This window comes from Bombina bombina, chromosome 1 (genome assembly GCF_027579735.1).
Source record: "Bombina bombina isolate aBomBom1 chromosome 1, aBomBom1.pri, whole genome shotgun sequence".
Lineage (NCBI taxonomy): Eukaryota > Metazoa > Chordata > Amphibia > Anura > Bombinatoridae > Bombina > Bombina bombina.
This window is the reverse complement of record NC_069499.1, coordinates 355,938,568-355,963,157: the sequence shown is the minus strand read 5'-3', so window position 1 is coordinate 355,963,157 and position 24,590 is coordinate 355,938,568. Positions and strand designations below refer to the sequence as shown.

Sequence of the window (24,590 nt, the reverse complement as noted above, 5' to 3'; positions counted from 1 at the left end):
TTTCACTTATATTATAAGCTTCACGGTTATTCATATCCAGCAAAATAATTGCCTATGTCTCTATACAACAAGTCTTCTATTCATCTATGCTATTGTTCTATTATTATTGTTGTGTTTCTTTCTAGTTTTTGTCATTGCTAATATAGAAACTTTAGTGACTTCAAATACAACAAAGTAATAGTTGCTAACTGAATATAATAGTAGTATATTTCTGTAAACTTATAATTATAAGTTTCTGACATTTATTCCCCTTTACAAATGCTTGTAACATTATATAAAAATAATTTGCAACAAGTTTACAAATATAGTAATGATTTCATAAGGCCGATTAAGAACAAAATCGGAGCTTCACTGACACACAAGTATTAACATCATTCATTTAATCTTACATCTACTGTATCACCTAATAGTGTTAGTTTTAACTATATATTTTTAAAGTGTAATATGCGTATTCGCAATCCAGAATCACTATATAAACAGTTAATCAAAATTGATGACGTTTTTTTAAATCACATGAGATGATAGGCCAGAAAACGCTAGACTCTTGTGATTGTATTACGTATGTATTTTAAACTAAGCTTGTTGAAGTTAACCCTATCCCTGACGAAGTGCCGTAACGGCACGAAACATGTTGGAGTAGGTGAACAGTTGCAGGCTGCTTCACTGGCTGTGATATTGCTCTATGCTTGTTTTCTCAAAAATAATTTTTACTTGCATTTACTAATAAAAGTTACATTTTATATGTTTGCTCTTGGCACATTGGACTGCTGGTTATTTTCACCAAAGCGGTGAGAATTTATATCCTTTATTCTAATTTCAAGCGGATTGGGCTTATCCGTTACCAGCCAGCTTTTTACCCGCTCACCATCTCAGTTTGATATATATCGAGTGGAGCGACAGTCATCCCCCTGCAATAGCAGGACTGCTTTCTGAGGCGTGTTTACATTTGACACTAAGTGCCCAGCTTAGATCCAGCAGTGAAGGACCGGGATTGGAATTGGGACTCCATACGGATAAACATACTACAAACCGGATTTGGTGAGTGAGCGTTTCTTTTACCTTAAGTATATTGTGCTGTACACAGCAATGGCTAACTACTTAATGCAATTTCAGCAAAGATAAAAGGTCATCACTAAAACTTCATAAGAGACTTTGACAAAGTAGAATGCTTGGATATTTACTCCAACACATATATTATACGATCTAACAAGTTGCAAGCTTTCTAAGTAAAAAAAACTCTTATTCTAAATACTGCATGATATACTACATCAGCCCTAATACTTTCTACATTATACTGATAAAGGTTTTAAGGACTGTACATCAGACTTGTTATTCACAAAGTATATATATATATTTATATATATATGTAGTAGGGTAAGTGCACTCTCACAAACCAGTAGTCAAATGCCAGGGTGCTAAGATGAATGTAAATACTGGATATAGAACAAAGCACTCACTGGTCTTGTAAAGTGTCCAAACTTAATTTATTTCTTATTGATGTTTCGGGGTGTTCACCTCTTCATCAGACCTTCATTGGTCTGATGATTGGGTGAACACACCGAAACGTCACTAAGAAATAAATTAAGTTTGGACACTTTACAAGACCAGTGAGTGCTTTGTTCTATATCCAGTATATATATATATATTTAAACACACACATATAGGAATGTAGGAGCAATACTGATAGCACATAAACAACACTAAAACCTTACCTGTCATTGCCTTCCTATATATCTAGCCCTATAAAAACTAATGTGCTATGGAGAGGCAGGGAGGACATGTAGTATTTTATACATAGAAAGCAAATAGTAATGAAAATACTCACAGCCTTCAGCTCTCGTTCATGGAAGAACCTTGGAAGGACAAAGCGCCTCAGTGGGACAGTGAGAATGAGGAGAAAAGGGAAGGCCAGTGATGCAGGTGTTGACTTTACTACCCAGAGTAACACAATGCAAGACAACTGCACACACGTGAAGAGATGCATTCTCCAAGTGCACACCTGACAACAAGAACCCATACATGTAAACAGAATATTCTTAATCAAATCATCCCACTTTAGTGTTAAAATTATATTTTTGTTCATACACATTCTTATTATTAGGCATATGCATTATGAGGTTTTGGATGCCTTTGAATACAGAAGAAGGCGGCTGCTCGCGGTGTTCGGTTCTTTTTAGAGCCGGATTTATGCATGTAAAAGTGAGACACACTAAGATCGGTGCAAATCCAGATCTTAGTGTGCAGCGCGGTCAGAAGAATAAATCCTCCGAAAAGAGCCAAACGCCACAAGCGGCCGCCGTCTTCTGCATTCAAAGGCATCCAAAACCTCATAATGCATATGCAGACTTATTATGTAGGTGAATGCCAAGGTGCAGTCTCTCAGTGGGGCACTTCATGGCTGATCAAGTGATAAAAGCTTCACAATACACCTGCAAGTCCATCCCACTCATTCAGAAACTACAGAGTATATAGTTTCCTAAGCACATGTTAGTGGTGACATCACAAAGCACAAATGGGTTGAAAAGTCAAGAAACAACTAATTAATTACTAATTGACTTATTTACATATTAACACACCTGAGAATATAAAACCATGACAGATATATATCCCAATAAAATACATGCATAAATATCAGAAACAAAGTACTGCATTTCAAAAGATCTGCGTACAAAATAAAGGCTTCAAAAGCATTTTGCGGTTGATCACAAAACTTATTGAATGCTTTTCAACAGAAAATTAACTTTAACGTCTTTAAAAGAAATTTTTGTAGATAGATAATTTGAAAAGTTTTTTAAAGGATTGTGATCAACCCCTTAGCAAAATTTGTTTTGTTTATAATCCAGGCACATAAGTCTTTGAGTATAGTAAGGTTTAAAAACTACCATAATTCCTTTATGAAAATATTAAAACCTTTAGGGCCAGATTACAAGTGGAGCGCTAAATTTCCCCCTCCGTTCGCATGCAAACTTTGCTAGAAGTAGACTTTTAATGCGGGCGGTTAGCGCATTACAAGTTGAAAGTGAAAAGTTTGCGCACGCGTGAAACCCAATGCGTGCTAACTTCAGGACTTCGGATATAGCGACCACCTAAACTTCTCTTCCTCGTAGACATCAATGGGGCGCATTGTTAAAAAAAAAATAACACTTATTGCCCGCACGCTAACTAAACACCACATTAGATCATTAGACCAACAGTGCTAAACCTGAAGGAAGTTATGATTACTTTACATTCAAATGTTCTTCACGTAAAAGAAAAATATATTTTTATTGTTAAATATTTTTATATATATACCGTATATAAATATATATATTATTTTTGTAAAATATATAGCTATACCTATATATTTATATGAATATATACAGTTATAGATATATACATACATATATATATATATATATATATTTAGAAATGCAAAGAATATTTTCTTCTAAGTGAAGAACATTGGAATGTAAAATATTTATATTTATATATATATATATATATAGAAGCGTAGACATAGGCGACGTTTCGAGCTTTCGCCCTTTCTCAAGCCAAGAACGTCGCCTATGTCTTACTGCTTGCAATAAAATAACATAAAAAGAAATTTGGAGTGCTGCAACTTATTCTACGCTTCTATATTTATCTGTCTTGGTGGGACAGAGGCAGCTTGCACCCAGCAACTAAGGGAGAAACTGGTGCTGGACTTTACCCTTACTATATATATATATATATATATATATATATATATATACACAGTATATATGTGTGTATGTATGTCTATACGTGTGTATATATGTGTGTACATATATACCCATATAAACACATAAATACACATGTATATGTATATATATACACACATATAAACACATATATATATATATATATATATATATATATATATATATACTGAACGTTACAGCCACTGTCAGTGAAATACCTTGCAATATAACATATCTCTTTTAACTCTTATAAAACATTAATGTACTTATGTTGTGTTTGGTGAACATTTTTTTTACCTTTACTCTTAGGGCTTGATATATTGTATCATGTCCGCTGGCCATTGCTAAATGTGGACAGCATACGTTGTCTGCATTTATCATTGCACAAGCATTTCACCAGAAATCAGCCACTAGCAGGGGCTGCCAATCATCCAGATTGGAATGGGATGAATTTAATCCACCACCTTTTAGTTTGCGGAGAGGTTGATAAATAGAGCCCTAAGTCTTCACTTGCTCTAATCCGCTGAGTACAATTTTTTTTGTGATCATGTGCACACGTTTACTTTCAACTTGTAATATGTGCATAAGTTAACGTCTCTTGTAATCTAGCCCTTTTTGTGCAGTTTTGTGTGTTCTGTCACATACTGCCTGACTGACTATTCTTGAAAAGCTACTGCAAGCAAACATAGCTGTAGCACTTGTTACAAGTTTTAATTAATTCATTCATTCATTCATTCATTTATTTACTTATTATTATTACAAGTGGAGCAGTATTTAACACATCCGTTCGCATGTTTCCTCCACTAGAAGCTTTTTGCCAGCGTCGGGTAGCGCTTGTATTACAAGTTGAAGGTAAAACATTTTTGCTCACACACTAAACCGATGCACACAAAAAGCCGAACTTCGAAGAATTACAATCGTGTTAACCTATTCCCCCATAGAAGTCAATGGAACAAAAAAGTAGAAATGATTTCATATTCATAAGTGCGCTAACATGAATATGAATATTTCACATTCTAATGTTCTTCACATAGCATAATACGTTCAATTTATTCATAAATACATATTTCTATATATATTGGATGGTATTTTGGTACAATATACACTCACCAGCCACTTTATTAGGTACACCTTGCTAGTACCGGGTTCGGCCCCCTTTTGCCTTCAGAACTGCCTTAATTCTTCATGGCATAGATTTAACAAGGTGTTGGAAACATTTCTCTGACATTTTGATCCATATTGACATGATAGCATCATGCAGTTGCTGCAGACTTGTCTGCTGCACATCCATGATGTGAATCTCCCATTCCACCACATCCCAAAGGTGCTCTATTGTATTGTATTTGAGTACAGTGAACTCATTGTCATGTTAAAGAAACCAGTCTGAGATGATTTTAACTTTCTGACATTATGCATTATCCTGCTGGAAGTAGCCATCAGAAGATGGGTACTCTGTAGTCATAAAGGCATGGACATGGTCAGGTATGCAACAATACTCAGGTAGGCCGTGGCATTTAAACGCTGCTCAATTGGTACAAAGGGGCCCAAAGTATGCCAAGAAAATGTCCACATACTATTACACCACCACCAGCCTAAAACCGTTGATACAAGGCAGGATGGGTCAATGATTTCATGTTGTTTAAACCAAATTCTGACCCTATCATCTAAATGTCGCAGCTGAAATTGAGACATCAGACCAGGCAACGTTTTTCCAATCCTCTATTGTCTAATTTTATTGCTGAGCCTGTGCAAATTGTAGCCTTGGTTTCCTGTTCTTAGCTGACAGGAGTGGCACCCGGTGTGGTCTTCTGCTGCTGTAGCCCATCTGATTTAAGGCTCGATGTGTTGTGCATTCAGAAATGGTATTCTGCATACCTTGGTTGTAATGAGTGGTTATTTGAGTTACTGTTGCCTTTCTATCATCTCGAACCAGTCTGCACATTCTCCTCTGACCTCTGACATCAACAAGGCAGCACTGGATATTTTCTCTTTTTCGGGACCATTCTCTGTAAACCCTAGAGATAGTTGTGACTAAAAATCTCAGTAGATCAGCAGTTTTTAAAAAACTCAGACCAGCTTGTCTGGCACCAACAACCATGCCACGTCACTTTATTCCTTTCCCCATTCTGATGTTTGGTTTGAACTTCAGCAACTCATCTTCACCACGTCTAGATGCCTAAATGCATTGAGTTGCTGCCATGTGATTGGCTGATTAGCAAATTGTGTTACCAAGGAATTACCTAATAAAGTGGCTGGTGAGTGTATATGTATGTATATATATATATATATATAAAAATATATATTTAAATATACTTAGAACATATTCTGCTATCTGCAGAACATTGGAATGTGAAATATTTACAGTAAATACAAAGCATAACGCTTTAATAAATATGATTACATAAAAATGCTTTTACATGTCTTTATCTCCTTGACTGTAAAGGGCTCCAATGCTCTTCTATATATGTCTATATATGTAAACATATGTATTTATGTGTTTATATGTGTATATATGTCTGTAAATACAAATTTACACATATGAATACATAAATACATCTGTACACACACACACATATATATGTGTTTCTGCGCCTCAAAGCAGTGGTAGAATATTCAAACGATAAAACAATATGGGGTAGGAACCCCAATAGTCAAACACTTACTTGCAGTTACTTCAATCGATATGAGGTAATTAGCCGCTGTATAATGATAGAGCAATGCTCCCTCAGGTCTCCAAGCTGTCGTACTAGAATAAACCAGGGGTTCCGGAGGGTCCATGCTGCAGTGCTGCTCCTGAAGTATGGTAGTTCACTTCTCCAATAAAAATCCTCACTTCGTCTCTAAGAGTGCAAATCGTATATGTGAAAACAATATATCACTTGATGTGCAGCATGGCCTGTCATGGTGGATGGATCAGAAGAATATGAAGTTGAAGTAATTCTAAAAAAATGCCTTAGAATCCACCAAATTATTTTATATGGTGGATTCTAAGGCATTTTAGTGTTTTATCCTGGCAAGTTTAACCCCATTGTATGCCCTGGAGAATTAGTTCAACTTCATATTCTTCTGATCCATCCACCATGACATATATCTTGCTTTGTTTTAGATAAGTGTTACTGCCTTATTCTAGCCAAATTTTAGTAAAGTGTATTATTGTGTCACCTTACTTTTTTAGTGCTAGATATTGTAAACTACTTCCCTATTGCAACAAATATTCTTTTTTTGTGACCAATTAGCTACAAAAATAAATGAGCTCCTGCGCTGATCAAGCAATCATTATACATCATCAACCAGACACTTTAGCCTGAAGAAATTTCCTGCCAAAACCCGCCGCAGAAGAAGCAAAGACATCAAAGTGATAAAACTTTGCAAAAGTGTGAAGGAAGAACCAATTTGCAGCCTTGCAAATTTGTTCTACAGAAGCTCCATTTTTGAATGCCCAATAAGTAAATACAGACCTAGTAGAATGAGCTGTAATATGAGGTTGCGAAGGCTTCCCCGCCTCCAAATAAGCTTTATGAATTTACTGTGTGGGCCAAGTCAACTTCAGTAGCCTTCTGACCTTTACGCTGACCTGAAAAATTAAGAAAAACATTTTTTGGAGCCAGACACAAAGACAGAACCACAATGTTTTGAAAGGAAAATAACTTTAGGTAAAAAAAACTGTAGTGAAATTTGAAAACTGCCTTATCTTGATAAAAAATAAGATAAGGAATCTCACAAGAAAGTGCCAAAAGTTCTGAAACACTTCTGGCAGAGGAAATAGCCAAAAGGAACAAAACCTTCCCCAACAGAAATTCAGTATCTAGTTCATGCACAGGCTCAAAATGAGAAGCCTGCAAAACTCTTAATAATAGATTGAGATTCTACAGAGGAGACACCATTTTAATCACTGGTCTGATCTGAATTACAGTCTGGACATCGGCCTGAATATCAAGCAACTTGGCAAGCTTCATATGGTACAAAACTAAAAGTGCTAAAATTTGACTTTTCAAGTACCTGGCCAATAAACCCTTATCTAACCCATTCTGAAGAAATTGGAGAATCCTTGGAATTCTGAAAGAATCCCAATGAAAACTATGATTATCACACCAGGAAACTAACACTTTCCACACCTTGCTTGAATAATAGTATAATAACTAATAAATAATGTATGAAAACAGAATCAGAGAAACCACTTTGTTGCAGAATTAGCCTTTCAATTAGCAAGCTGTCAAATTTAGAGCTTTTAGATATGCATAAAAGAAAGGACCCTGTGACAGGCAATGTTCAAGGAGGGAAGCTGCACATCTGAACCAGATCTGCATAGCAAGTTCTGGGAGGCCATTCTGGAGCAATCAATATGACAAAGCAGAACAAATGGAGCAGAACAAACAGAGTGAAAATGACAACCATGGAACTACTAGGGAATTGATTAGTTCTGCCCAAGGATACCGAGATCTAGAACAGTATCTGGGGAGGCCATCAGATCTATATCTGGCAGATCCCACCAGTTGTGATCTAATTGAACACTTCCTGACTGAGACACTATTCTCCTGAATGAAAAGTCTGACAACTAAGAAAATCCACTTCCCAATTATTGACTCTTGGAACCACTAGGGCATTGAATAGTTCTGCCCGAGGATACCGAGATTTGGAACAGTATCTAGGGAGGCCATCAGATCTATATCTGGCAGACCCCACCAGTTGTGATCTAATTGAACACTTCCTGACTGAAACACCATTCTCCTGAATGAAAAGTCTGACAACTGAGAAAATCCACTTCCCAATTATTGACTCTTGGAATGAAAATGGCTGAAATTACACAGTGAGTCCATTCTGTCCAGCTCTGAAATAAATATTTCCTTCATCACCATGGAACTTTGAGTTCCCCCTTGATGATTTATGTATACCACAGCTGTGATGTTGTCTGATTTAAATCTTAGGTACAACTCTCTCTTGAGAAGGGACCAACTATGAAGATCCCTGAAAATCATCAGAATTCCATAGGAAACCAAACTTCTTGTACTTTCTAAAACTCACAGACAGCCCTCAAGCCTGACAAACTGGTGTCTGTGGTAATGATGGTCCAAGACGGCTGAAGAAATAAAGAAAAAAGGCCCCTTTGAATACCAACTCATGAGACAAGAGATTGTTTGTTCTTTATTCTGTGAGGTTCTGTGATGAAGTAATGCATATAAACTGAATCTATGAAAACTCCCAGAAAGGTAACTTTTTTGTGAGCAATGGAGGAACACTGATTTTCAAGCCATAAATGCATGACATTCTGCCAACTTTAAAGAAGGAGCTTGGATAAAAATGTTGTCCAAGCAGGAAGCTAATGGAATTCTCTGAATTATTATCACTGATAACAGTGCCCCCAGAAACTTTTGTGAAGATTATGGGGGCTGCAGTTAATCCAAAGAGAAGAGCAGAAAACTGTAAACACGCCTATACTCTCCAGGTCTAGAAGACGCTGAAAAAAAGGCTCCTGCCTTTTTTGAATCCATAGTGACATGACACAGAAGGAAACTTCCTCAAGGGGACTTGGAACAAAAACCTATTCTGCAACCCTGAGAAACTATATTTAGTACCCAGGGATCCTGAACCAGGCCTTCTGAAAAATGTTCAATCTGCCCCCTACCAGATCGATATCTGGATTGTGGTCAGCACCTTCATGTTGGTGGTGGATTTCTTGGCCTGTTTGGACTTGATCCAAGCATTGCCAGGTTTCCAAGAAGATTTGGAAGAGTATGGCTTCTGGGAAGAAGAACATGAAGATTTCTGGTTTTGAAATTGTTGAAAGGAATAAAAATGACACGCAGCTCTAGATTTGATTTTAGAACATTTGTGTTGTGGTAAGAAGGCACCCATTCCACCAGTCACCATGGCAATAATAGCATCCAAACTTGGACCAAAAAGAATCTTCCCTTGAAATGAAAGAGACAAAAGTCTGCCTTTAGAAACCATATCCGCAGACCAGAACTTTAACCACAAAGACCTTCTAGCAAGGACAGCCAAAGCTGAATTTTTAGTATTTATAAACAATTATTTGCACAATTGCATCACAAAAATATGAATTATCATCCTTAATCATTTTAAGGCGATTCTGAATTTCCTCATATACCATTTCAGATAAGGATTTGCACCAAACAGTTATTGCGCCAGACACGTGCTACACTAACTGCTGGTCTAAATAAAAACACAAATAAATAAGAAGGCATCTAATAAGGCAGTTCAGTGGGCTTCAAATGTGCCAAAATCCCCATAAAAGTGTTTCTCATTGTACACACAAGAAACATGTTACATAATACAAGATTGTAGTTAAAAAAGAAATGTATATTTTAGTTACTTAGTTGTAATCAACTAAAGATTTTATGCCACTAGTATATACTAGGGTCTCTATTTATCAAGTCGTCAACCGCAAATATGCTGGAATTCCGCAGCGTATTTGTGGCGAGGCTGATTCGCCATAGTTATCAAGCCCTACAGACCAGCAAAAGTAGAATTTAGTGACGTAACATACGATCCGCCGGACTCAGTCCGACACAGATCGATGCTTACGTCACTCCAGATGTTCCAAACGCAAGTTCGGCACAATCTGACTACTTTTACTAGTTATCAAAGAACAACCAGGTACGCTCGCCACTATTCCGGCCCAGCGTACCTGGCTTTCAATCCGCTGCCCTGGAGGCGGCGTATCCCATAGGAATCAATGGGAGTCTGACAGCAGCGAAAGCTCATGTTCGCTGCTGCCCGATATCCCATTGATTCCTATGGGAAGTGTCTGCACCTAACACCCTAACATGTACCCCGAGTCTAAACACCCCTAATCTGCCCCCCTACACTGCCGCCACCTACTGTCAGGGTACCATCCTCCCTCTCCATTTATCTGCAACTATGTCTCTTTAGGACCCAGTAAGCAGCACACTTTACCTTTATAAGCTTCACCTGCCCTTCAATCATTGCTTAGTATTGGTCTTTCCAACCACAGAACAGCCTCTCTCTTGATCAGTTGCAATATTGCTCAAACCTAACTCACTTTATAATGACTCCTGTGAACGCTGTTCACAAAACTTTAACCTCCAGCTTCATTTATTCAGCTATAACCACTGCACGGCTGTAGGATCATTGAATATACTTTACCTCTCTGTGTAAGAACCGGAGCTGTGCTGCAAACCCTCCACCTTCCCTGAACCAGGTGAGCGGTGACGTCACACGCCTGCATTGCTCCACGCACGCTGTCCTCGGAATACAGCGCTACAGCCTACTCCTCCTGAACGGCCGCAACTAAAGTCTCTCTACATACCGGTGAGCTCTTACTCTTATCAAACCTTATTGTCACACGGACTGCCAGCATAAAGTCTCTTTCTATACTGTTAGCCTCCTAATCATCTGGGTATTCACTAAACTCTGCTATTTCACCAATTGCTTATCTCAATCCATTTCTCACAAATCATGCTGCAGTCTGCAAGTAGCTTTAGCCTGACTTGTATACTTATCTAATGGTTAAGCATATCATCTAGTTTACTATAGGATATCAATGTTTACACACTTCTTATACTTAAATGTTATACACCTGCTGCAGATATATACATTTGCATTGTTAGGTTAAATCTCCTGCCACATTACTTCCAGTGCACTCCGTACACATGCAGTGGCAATAGGAATCTTTAACCAACTTATACATATAATAAATTCTGCTGAATGGTTATATGGTACAACCAGCTGCCTGGGATTATAATGTTGTAACCATACACCTCTTCAGCTACATATATATATTTTGTTAACCTGAATTCCAGCAGTTGTGTTCCACATTTATAACTAAGCTCAAGCATTCTAATTCTTTTGGATAAAAAATAAGTTGAGCCTGACAGAATACTAAGCCATAAATCAAGATGGATCCAGCTGGGATTAATGCTCACATACAGACCTTAACACAAAGGGTTGAGATTCTAACAGAAGGTTTCAACACACTTAAAACTCAGAATGATGCCTTAAAAGCTTATATTAGGGATGTTGTAGATAAAAGAATTCCTATAACTGAACCTCAGGTTAGTCCCCCTGAGAAATTTAATGGCGACAGGTCTCTTTACAGAGAATTCAAAAATGCCTGTTTACTTATGTTTTCATTGAAACCTCACACCTACCCCAATGATAGGGCCAGGGTACTCACTGTAATATCATACCTTAGGGGTGAACCCCGCACCTGGGCTAATGCCTACGTCGAAAACAATGATGTGATATTGAACTCCCTAGAATTTTTTTTTACTGCTATGGGTCTCTTGTATGAGGATCCATACAAGCAGATGACTGCAGAGAATGCCATGAGAGCTCTTAAACAAAGGAAGAGAGTAGTCGAAGACTATATTACAGACTTCAAGAAATGGGCCAAAGATACTATGTGGAATGACATTTCTCTCAGAAATCAGTTTAAGCTTGGTCTATCAGACGGAATAAAAGATGAACTTTCTAGATCAGAGTTACCAGCTTCACTAGAGGAATTGATGGCTCTTAGTATAACAATTGATAGACGTCTCAGGGAAAGACAGCATGAGAGGTCATATCATGATCCATACCCTAAGAAAATTACAACTTCTCCTTCTATCAAACATACACCAGAACCTATGGACATAGGATTGTTAAAAGGTCCGCTCTCCCAAGAGGAAAAGGCTAGGAGAAGATTGAACAATCTCTGTCTCTATTGTGCCTCTGACAACCACACTGTTAAGGAATGTCCATCCCTTCAACAACAAAATAAGGGTAAGACTGTCAAAAATACTCAGTACTGTAGCACTTTGTTACCTGCAACACCCTATCTAAATGTATCCCTTCTTTTGCAGTGGGATCTTCAGCGGGTCAACGCCTCCGCGATTATTGATTCAGGTGCTACAGCCTCGTATATAGATAAAAATTTCACACATACAAATAAAATACCCTTGGTGCACAAAAGGTCTCCTGTTTCTTTACGAGGCATAGATGGCAACCCTATCACTACTGGTCCAGTAGAATTTCAAACCATACCTCTACTTGTAGTAACCTCAGAACACCACAGAGAATATATTACTTTCGATGTCATTTCTTCACCCATTTCACCTATAGTTTTAGGTATTAGTTGGCTTTCTACACATAATCCACAGATAGACTGGATCAATCATTCTCTCACTTTTAATTCTAAATTCTGTGTTACTACCTGTTTTCCAGCCACTGTTTTGCAAACCACTGAAGCACCCTTGGAATGAAATATTCCTGAAGTATACAGAGATTATGCTGATGTGTTTAGTAAAACAGAAGCCGAAAACCTGCCCCCACACAGGAAATATGATTGCCCGATTGAGATTATACCAGGTTCTGAGATTCCAAGTGGGCACATATTCCCTTTATGCAAAAGCGAGTTTAAGAGTTTGGGGCGCAAATAAATGCTGCAACTAAAGAAATGAGTTGGAATAAGTTACTATATGTTTACAATTGATTAAATTTGTATTCGGTCAATTCAATATAATGATGGACATATAATTGGTAAATATTATCCTTTATTTTAATACAAGTTTATCTATAACAAGTTGATCTATAAAAAGTACAAATGTTCTTCTAAAAACAGTTCATCGGAATTTTGTAAAAATCTTGTTAAAATATATTATTAAAAAAATAATAAAGATACATAAAGATCATATAATGGTGTAGTGAGATTTCAAGTGATTGTGTGAGGAATATAAGAAGGGCTTCTTTTGTCTACATATGTAGCGATCTTACTCAGAGAGGTGCATACGTTTTCGAAAAAATATATTTTCCTATAGATGTAGTCAATAATGATCTGTTTGGTTATATACGCAAAAACACCTAGTTCATCAAAACCTAGTGTAGTGTAGACAAACTTTCAGTTCACAATAGTTACACGTCAATAGGAATAGTTGGTTACTAATTGTTAATATGTACTAAATATGTACTAATTCGGCTCCTCTCGGTATACATACATGTAATCTATGTAAAAAACATGTGTGGAGAACGGTCAGTTTAAAAGCAGTTTAAAAACAAGGTTCTTTGGTTGTGATAGTTAAATTCTTATGTAAACCTGATATTTATGCTAACATGATATTTGTGCAGCAGAATGCAGTCGGCCGACTGAAATGGATAGCTCGTTCAAACTGAAAGAACCGTTTGTAGTCTTTTTACGGTATGATGAGTTTGCTATTTGTTAACAATAGTCTGATGTACGTTGCCCGGGTAGTTGTTAAGTTGCCAGAGCTCTACGGATTAGGAGCACATAGTGAAAAGTAAGGAACGATAGTTTTACTTACTTGAATGCTCCTTACAGATTCTGGAGCCTGGATGCAGATGCAAATGAAAAGTGTTACTTTGTATATCCTTCCGCTCAGTAGATGATGCTGAGGGTAGCTTCTTTTGATGTCCTCAGATGTATTAAATCCGTCTTTGCTTACAGCTTAGGTGTGGCGGCTCAATTGTAGTCCTCCAGTCTGCTTACCAATAGCGGCTACTTTGTTGCAGAACTGTGAGTGCTGGTTTTTGAAATCGCGGTCTCTTACTTAACAAAGTTCAGAGTAGTTTATACCAGCGATAGTCTTGTAGGTATCCTTGGGGACACAGTAGAAAGTGTTTTTAAATGGCAGTCGTGTGCTACGCGTTTCGGCCGTTAACTTTGGCCTTTTTCAAGCTAGACTACTGCATTACTTCTTGGCGGGCTTTTTATACCCTATTTCAGTTTTTTACAACGGTCATGTAATTGAATAATGATTGAATAATAATTTCATTGCTATTTCAAATACTGATGCAATTTGTCTCATATGTAATCAATTGATTAATTTGCTACAATGTTTTTGTGAATCAAACATCTACAGAAAGTGTTGGTTTAAATTAGTGTTTAAATTAAATTAAATCTATGCTTGGAACATATTCGTTTAGTGTTATAATGTGGCGACTACAGCTTGTCAGCTCAAAAGATCTTTTTATATCTTTTTTTACTCATTTTGTTGTTAAATTTTTCATTTTCTATCGTTTGTTGAAGAACATTTCAAAAATTATTAATTTACACAAATATATAAAAAAGTTTGTAGGAACTCTTAAAAGACTCTGTTTTAAAAATATCTAAGAGCACTCATAAATAAAAATATTATTTTGAAAAAATCTATTTTAGATTCATGGGCTAATATTCTGTAATTCTATATGTAGAAGAATACCACTAGAGGTATTTATTAAAATAAAGTGATGGAATTAATTGTTATATAGTTTCGTTTCATATTTCTCTCTATTCTTTTAGGAAGCTATTCAAATTGAAGTCTATGTTCAAACCTTTGGGTTGAAGTGTCTCCAGTTGGAAAATCCATTTCGCTTCTGCTTGCATTAATCTATTCGATTGGTTCCCTCCCCTATAATCATTTCCTATTTTTTCTATAACTGTGAAGGTGAAAAATTTTAAGTTACTATTATTGCATAATCTGAAATGCTTAGGGACTGGAAGCTCCAGATTTCTTTTTTCTTCTGAATTTTCTATAGATAATATGTGCTCTCTTAGTCTTTCCCTTACTGTTCTCTCAGTGACCCCGATACTTTTGAACAACAAAGCTCAGTTTTTAAACAAAAATTTATAGACAGGGGATACGATACACAAAATATAGAGAGAAATCTAGAAGAAGTAAGAAAGATTAATAGAACAGATATTCTAAATAACACTAATAAGAAAAATAAATGCAACATCACCGGTGATAAAATAAACATCCCATTTATCACCCAATATGCTGAAGATAAACACATAATAGAAAAAATTATTCGCAAACATTGGTATATCCTAAGCTATGATCCAGATATTGGCCGACACCTTCCTCCAAAACCAAAATTTGTATACAGAAAAGCAAACACCCTAAAAAATAGACTGGCCCCTTCAATGAAAAACACTAAAAGAAAAGAAATAGAAAAAGGAGTTTTAGGATCTGATTTAAAAGGGTTCTACCCCTGCCATATATGTAAAGCATGCAGACATTAAAAGAGAACCCATACATTCACTTCTAATATCACTAAAAAAGAATACAAAATTAAAAACACCATAAGGTGTATGGACAAAAACGTAATCTACCTGATAGAATGTAAGAAATGTAATATCCAATACACTGGAGAAACTGAGAGAACAGTAAGGGAAAGACTAAGGCCTAGATTTGGAGTTTGGCGGTAGATGGGCTGTTAACGCTCCGCGGGCTTTTTTCTGGCCGCAGCATAAAATTAACTCTGGTATCGAGAGTTCAAAAAAATGCTGCGTTAGGCTCCAAAAAAGGAGCGTAGAGCATTTTTACCGCAAATGCAACTCTCGATACCAGAGTTGCTTACGGACGCGGCCAGCCTCAAAAACGTGCTCATGCACGATTCTCCCATAGGAAACAATGGGGCTGTTTGAGCTGTAAAAAAAGCAGCGTTCAGCTCCTAACGCAGCCCCATTGTTTCCTATGGGGAAACACTTCCTACGTCTGCACCTAACACTCTAACATGTACCCCGAGTCTAAACACCCCTAACCTTACACTTATTAACCCCTAATCTGCCACCCCCGCTATCGCTGACCCCTGCATATTATTTTTAACCCCTAATCTTCCGCTCCGTACACCGCCGCAACCTACGTTATCCCTATGTACCCCTAATCTGCTGCCCCTAACACCGCCGACCCCTATATTATATTTATTAACCCCTAATCTGCCCCCCTCAACGTCGCCGACACCTGCCTACACTTATTAACCCCTAATCTGCCGAGCGGACCTGAGCGTTACTATAATAAAGTTATTAACCCCTAACCCGCCTCACTAACCCTATCATAAATAGTATTAACCACTAATCTGCCCTCCCTAACACCGCTGACACCTAACTTCAATTATTAACCCCTAATCTGACGACCGGAGCTCATCGCTACTATAATAAATGGATTAACCCCTAAAGCTAAGTCTAACCCTAACACTAACACCCCCCTAAGTTAAATATAATTTACATCTAACGAAATTAATTAACTCTTATTAAATAAATTATTCCTATTTAAAGCTAAATACTTACCTGTAAAATAAACCCTAATATAGCTACAATATAAATTATAATTACATTGTAGCTATTTTAGGATTAATATTTATTTTACAGGCAACTTTGTAATTATTTTAACCAGGTACAATAGCTATTAAATAGTTAAGAACTATTTAATAGTTACCTAGTTAAAATAATAACAAAATTACCTGTAAAATAAGTCCTAACCTAAGTTATAATTAAACCTAACACTACCCTATCAATAAATTAATTAAATAAAATACCTACAATTACCTACAATAAAACCTAACACTACACTATCAATAAATAAATTAAATACAATTTCTACAAATAACTACAATTACATAAACTAACTAAAGTACAAAAAATAAAAAAGAACTAAGTTACAAAAAATAAAAAAATATTTACAAACATAAGAAAAATATTACAATTTTAAACTAATTACACCTACTCTAAGCCCCCTAATAAAATAACAAAGACCCCCAAAATAAAAAATTCCCTACCCTATTCTAAATTAATAAATGTAAAAGCTCTTTTACCTTACCAGCCCTGAACAGGGCCCTTTGCGGGGCATGCCCCAAGAAGTTCAGCTCTTTTGCCTGTAAAAAAAAACATACAATACCCCCCCCCAACATTACAACCCACCACCCACATACCCCTAATCTAACCCAAACCCCCCTTAAATAAACCTAACACTAAGCCCCTGAAGATCTTCCTACCTTGTCTTCACCATCCAGGTATCACCGATCCGTCCTGGCATCCGGTGCTGAAGAGGTCCAGAAGAGGCTCCAAAGTCTTCCTCCTATCCGGCAAGAAGAGGACATCCGGACCGGCAAACATCTTCTCCAAGCGGCATCTTCTATCTTCTTCCATCCGGTGCGGAGCGGGTCCATCTTGAATCAGCCGACGCGGATCCATCCTCTTCTTCCGGCGTCTCCCGACGAATGACGGTTCCTTTAAGGGACGTCATCCAAGATGGCGTCCCTCGAATTCCGATTGGCTGATAGGATTCTATCAGCCAATCGGAATTAAGGTAGGAATATTCTGATTGGCTGATGGAATCAGCCAATCAGAATCAAGTTCAATCCGATTGGCTGATCCAATCAGCCAATCAGATTGAGCTTGCATTCTATTGGCTGTTCCGATAATCGAGTGGCGGCGATGTGGGGGGACCTCGGTTTAGGGGTACATAGGTAGTTTATGGGTGTTAGTGTACTTTAGGGTACAGTAGTTAAGAGCTTTATGAACCGGCGTTAGCCCAGAAAGCTCTTAACTCCTGCTATTTTCCGGCGGCTGGAGTTTTGTCGTTAGAGTTCTAACGCTCACTTCAGCCACGACTCTAAATACCGGCGTTAGAAAGATCCCATTGAAAAGATAGGATACGCAATTGACGTAAGGGGATCTGCGGTATGGAAAAGTCGCGGCTGAAAAGTGAGCGTTAGACCCTTTTTTGAGTGACTCCAAATACCGGCGGTAGCCTAAAACCAGCGTTAGGAGCCTCTAACGCTGGTTTTCACGGCTACCGCCGAACTCTAAATCTAGGCCTAAGAGAGCACATATTATCTATAGAAAATTCAGAAGAAAAAAGAAATCTTGAGCTTCCAGTCCCTAAGCATTTCAGATTATGCAATAATAGTAACTTAAAATTTTTCACCTTCACAGTTATAGAAAAAATAGGAAATGATTATAGGGGAGGGAACCAATCGAATAGATTAATGCAAGCAGAAGCGAAATGGATTTTCCAACTGCAGACACTTCAACCCAAAGGTTTGAACATAGACTTCAATTTGAATAGCTTCCTAAAAGAATAGAGAGAAATATGCAACAAAACTATATAACAATTAATTCCATCACTTTATTTTAATAAATACGTCTAGTGGTATTCTTCTACATATAGAATTACAGAATATTAGCCCATGAATCTAAAATAGATTTTTTCAAAATAATATTTTTATTTTTATTTTTATTTATGAGTGCTCTTAGATATTTTTAAAACAGAGTCTTTTAAGAGTTCCTACAAACTTTTTTATATATTTGTGTAAATTAATAATTTTTGAAATGTTCTTCAACAAACGATAGAAAATGAAAAATTTAACAACAAAATGAGTAAAAAAAGATATAAAAAGATCTTTTGAGCTGACAAGCTGTAGTCGCCACATTATAACACTAAACGAATATGTTCCAAGCATAGATTTAATTTAATTTAAACACTAATTTAAACACTTGTTCAAAACCAACACTTTCTGTAGATGTTTGATTCACAAAAACATTGTAGCAAATTAATCAATTGATTACATATGAGACAAATTGCATCAGTATTTGAAATAGCAATGAAATTATTATTCAATTATTATTCAATTACATGAAAGTTAACGGCCGAAACGCGTAGCACACGACTGCCATTTAAAAACACTTTCTACTGTGTCCCCAAGGATACCTACAAGACTATCGCTGGTATAAACTACTCTGAACTTTGTTAAGTAAGAGACCGCGATTTAAAAAAACAGCACTCACAGTTCTGCAACAAAGTAGCCGCTATTGGTGAGCAGACTGGAGGACTACAATTGAGCCGCCACACCTAAGCTGTAAGCAAAGACGGATTTAATACATCTGAGGACATCAAAAGAAGCTACCCTCAGCATCATCTACTGAGCGGAAGGATATACAAAGTAACACTTTTCATTTGCATCTGCATCCAGGCTCCAGAATCGGTTAGGAGCATTCAAGTAAGTAAAACTATTGTTCCTTACTTTTCACTATGTGCTCCTAATCCGTAGAGCTCTGGCAACATAACAATTAACTACCCGGGCAACGTACATCAGACTATTGTTAACAAATAGCAAACTCATCATACCGTAAAAAGACTACAAACGGTTCTTTCAGTTTGAACGAGCTATCCATTTCAGTCGGCCGACTGCATTCTGCTGCACAAATATCATGTTAGCATAAATATCAGGTTTACATAAGAATTTAACTATCACAACCAAAGAACCTTGTTTTTAAACTGCTTTTAAACTGACCGTTCTCCACACATGTTTTTTACATAGATTACATGTATGTATACCGAGAGGAGCCGAATTAGTACATATTTAGTACATATTAACAATTAGTAACCAACTATTCCTATTGACGTGTAACTATTGTGAACTGAAAGTTTGTCTACACTACACTAGGTTTTGATGAACTAGGTGTTTTTGCGTATATAACCAAACAGATCATTATTGACTACATCTATAGGAAAATATATTTTTTTCGAAAACTTATGCACCTCTCTGAGTAAGATCGCTACATATGTAGACAAAAGAAGCCCTTCTTATATTCCTCACACAATCACTTGAAATCTCACTACACCATTATATGATCTTTATGTATCTTTATTATTTTTTTAATAATATATTTTAACAAGATTTATACAAAATTCCGATGAACTGTTTTTAGAAGAACATTTGTACTTTTTATAGATCAACTTGTTATAGATAAACTTGTATTAAAATAAAGGATAATATTTACCAATTATATGTCCATCATTATATTGAATTGACCGAATACAAATTTAATCAATTGTAAACATATGGTAACTTATTCCAACTCATTTCTTTAGTTGCAGCATTTATTTGCGCCCCAAACTCTTAAACTCTCTTTTGCATAAACTAATCCAATATCAAACAGGGGTTGATATTTCAGGAGTTAGGGCTAGTCAACACCTAGGCAGCGCAGGAAAGTCTTTGAAAAATTCTGTACTTTTCGCTTTTACATATTCCCTTTATCTGACCCTGAGCTCAAACACCTAAAATCATATTTAGACGAAAACCTAACCAAAGGTTTTATTCGTCCTTCCACATCACCCACCAGTGCTGGTATATTCTTTGTGAAAAACAAAGACGGCTCCCTGAGACCTATAGTTGACTATAGGCAACTGAATAAAATAACAGTTAAAAACCGTTATCCCTTGCCCCTCATTCCAGAGCTTATAGAACGGCTTGAGGGCGCAAAATATTTCACTAAGTTAGATCTCAGGGGAGCATATAATCTCATAAGAATCAGGTCAGGTGACGAATGGTTGACGGCTTTTAGGACATGCTACGGCCTTTTCGAATATGTTGTTATGCCGTTTGGGCTGTGTAACGCCCCTGCAACCTTTCAGCACCTGATCAATGACATATTTAGGGACATTCTGGATGTATACATCATCATTTACTTGGATGATATTCTGATATACTCCAACACACTCAGGGGAAACCATCTCTATGTAAAGGCAGAAAAGTGCCTATTCAACACACAGTCTATATCTTTCCTGGGGTATGATATTAGTCCCTCTGGTATTAGCATGGACAACAAAAAGATTGAATCTATTCTAAACTGGCCTACCCCCAAAACTAGAAGACAGGTACAATGCTTCATGGGCTTCGCAAATTTCTATCGCAAGTTCATTAAAAACTTTTCGAAACCTGCATTTCCTTTAACTACTCTTACAAAAGCTAACAAACCTTTCATATGGACACCAGATGCTCAGACTGCTTTTGACTTCTTCAAAAAGTGTTTTACAACAGCACCTTTTCTTCGTTTCCCCGATACGAAGCTCCAGTTCGTGTTGGAGGTTGACGCCTCCAACTATGCAATAGGGGCGATCCTTTCCCAATGACAAGACATGACAAAACCCCTACATCCTGTAGCATACTATTCACGTACTTTGAATACTGCCGAACAGAACTATGCAATCGGTGACAAGGAACTCCTGGCAATCAAACTCTCGTTGGAACATTGGCGTCACTTGTTGGAAGGAGTCACAATTCCCACACTTATCTACACAGACCACAGGAACTTGCAATATTTGAAAAGTACCCGAACCCTGTCAGCCAGACAGGTAAGATGGAATCTTTTTTTCTCTAGGTTCAACTTCCTTATCACTTATCGTCCATCAGGAAAAAAACAGAAAGCTGATGCCCTTTCCAGGATTACAACTCATTCTCCAGTTCTCTCTACTGCACAGTCTGTTATCCCACAGGATAAATTCCTCCTATTTACTTTTGATTCACTTCTGACAGTTCGCAGAGAACAAAACAAGGATCAAAGTAAACCATTACATCACCTACAACTCCATTCTAATGGATGTTACTATCACTCAGCAAAATTATACATACCCTCTACTCTTAGACCATCTCTCCTCCAAAGCGTACATGAATCTTCTCTAGCAGGTCATCCTGGCATTAACAAAACATATGAACTAGCGACAAGAAATTACTGGTGGCCCAATATGTACAAGGACATTAAGGAACATGTATTGTCTTGCTCTATATGCACTACTTCCAAGAGAGCTAAACAACCAGCTTACGGACTTCTATTACCACTTCCTACCCCTAAGAGACCCTGGTCAGAAATCGCTTTAGATTTCATCGTAGACCTACCGATCTCATCTAGGAACACCACTTTTCTCGTCGTAGTGGATTTATTCACCAAGATGTGCCATTTCATTCCCTTCACTAAGCTACCCACTGCGTTGGAGACTTTTCATCTCCTCCTTAACTATGTATTCAAACATCATGGTCTTCCCACTTCAATCCTCAGTGACCGTGGCACGCAATTTTCTTGCAAGTTATGGCAAGAATTTTGTAGAATGTTTTCTGTACAAAGGAAACTAACCACAGCCTACCACCCCCAGGGGAACGGCCAAACAGAAAGGTGTAACCAGTGGTTGGAACAATTCCTCAGATCCTTCTGCTGTTCCCAACAACATCATTGGTCAGACTTCTTATCCTACGCTGAGTTCTGCTACAATAATACAATTCATTCTACAATCAATCAAACACCATTCTTTGCAAACTATGGTTTTCACCCTCGTTTCCAATTACTACCTTCTGCGGACACGGTCTCACCCTCCATTTCCCAGCTTTCATCAGATATATCCTCAAACTTTCGGATTATCGAAGCTGCCATCGATCAGGCCAAGGACCTGTACAAGCATTACTATGATCGTCGTCGCATACCACCCCCTCACTATGCTCCTGGTGACTTGGTTTGGCTTTCCACCCGGAATATGAAATTGAACACCCCTTCTAAGAAGCTTTCGCCTCTTTTCATCGGTCCTTACCCGGTTGACAAGGTCATCAATGTCAACGCTATACGTCTTAAACTACCAGATTCACTTAAAGTTCATCCCACCTTCCACGTATCCTTACTGAAACCCTATAGACAACTCTGTGCTTCCATTACCTCGATCCCTCACCCAACAGTTGACATTGATCCTGACTTGGAATATGAGGTCTCTTCCGTCCTGGACTCCCGTCTCAGACTCAGTCATCTGGAATACCTTATCTATTGGAAATGTTACTCCTCTGAGGAAGACTCCTGGGAACCGGCTTGTAACATCTCGGCTCCCCGGCTGGTTTCTCGTTTTCATCAGCGTAACCCGGACAGACCCGGGCTGTGAGCATCGGGAGTTGCTCTTTGAAGGGGGGGTCCTGTCAGGGTACCATCCTCCCTCTCCATTTATCTGCAACTATGTCTCTTTAGGACCCAGTAAGCAGCACACTTTACCTTTATAAGCTTCACCTGCCCTTCAATCATTGCTTAGTATTGGTCTTTCCAACCACAGAACAGCCTCTCTCTTGATCAGTTGCAATACTGCTCAAACCTAACTCACTTTATAATGACTCCTGTGAACGCTGTTCACAAAACTTTAACCTCCAGCTTCATTTATTCAGCTATAACCACTGCACGGCTGTAGGATCATTTAATATACTTTACCTCTCTGTGTAAGAACCAGAGCTGTGCTGCAAACCCTCCACCTTCCCTGAACCAGGTGAGCGGTGACGTCACACGCCTGCATCGCTCCACGCACGCTGTTCTCGGAATACAGCGCTACAGCCTACTCCTCCTGAACGGCCGCAACTAAAGTCTCTCTACATACCGATGAGCTCTTACTCTTATCAAACCTTATTATCACACGGACTGCCAGCATAAAGTCTCTTTCTATACTGTTAGCCTCCTAATCATCTGGGTATTCACTAAACTCTGCTATTTCACCAATTGCTTATCTCAATCTATTTCTCACAAATCATGCTGCAGTCTGCAAGTAGCTTTAGCCTGACTTGTATACTTATCTAATGGTTAAGCATATCATCTAGCTTACTATAGGATATCAATGTTTACATAGTAACATAGTAACATAGTAACATAGTAGATACGGTTGAAAAAAAGACTGAAGTCCATCGAGTTCAACCTATAGAAATCTAAAATACTTACAAAAAGCTGCAGTTAAGCTTAAATAACCCCATTAAAATGTGACCCATTTAATACTAGCAATCATATCCATGAATTTTGTTTGTATACAGAAACTTATCCAGACTATTTTTAAATGTATCTATGGTATTGGCATTCACTAACTCCTTTGGTGATGAGTTCCACAATTTTATTGCTCTCACAGTGAAAAAACGTTTCCGTTGCAGGAGATTAAATCTCCTTTCCTCCAACCTTAAATTATGACCTCTTGTCAGAAACAATTTTCTTGGAATAAACAGAGCTTCTGCCATCTCTGTATATGGGCCTTGAATATATTTATATAAAGTAATCATGTCACCTCTCAAGCGCCTTTTTTCTAAAGAAAACAGACCCAGTTTGGCTAGCCTCTCCTCATAGGTTAATTTCTCCAATCCCCTTATTAGCTTTGTGGCCCTTCTCTGAACTTTTTCTAGTTCTGCAATATCTTTTTTAGCAATTGGTCCCCAGAACTGCACTCCAAACTCAAGGTGAGGTCTTACCAGGGCTTTATATAATGACAGAATTATGCTTTCCTCCCTTGAATCAATGCCTCTTTTAATACATGCTAGTATCTTATTAGCCTTTGAAGCCGCTGCCCTGCATTGTGCACCCATCTTTAGCTTGTT

General features: G+C 37.6%; 1 protein-coding gene across 1 annotated transcript in view; it reads right to left on the bottom strand.

The window, feature by feature from the left end:
- Nucleotides 1-24,590, bottom strand: part of SLC4A3 (solute carrier family 4 member 3) — a 153,917-nt gene that overhangs the window by 8,899 nt on the left and 120,428 nt on the right. Inside the window, exon 17 of the mRNA XM_053689813.1 lies at nt 1,826-1,999. Within this exon, the coding sequence (XP_053545788.1) occupies nt 1,826-1,999 (174 nt within the window). The remainder of the gene's footprint in view (nt 1-1,825; nt 2,000-24,590) is intronic.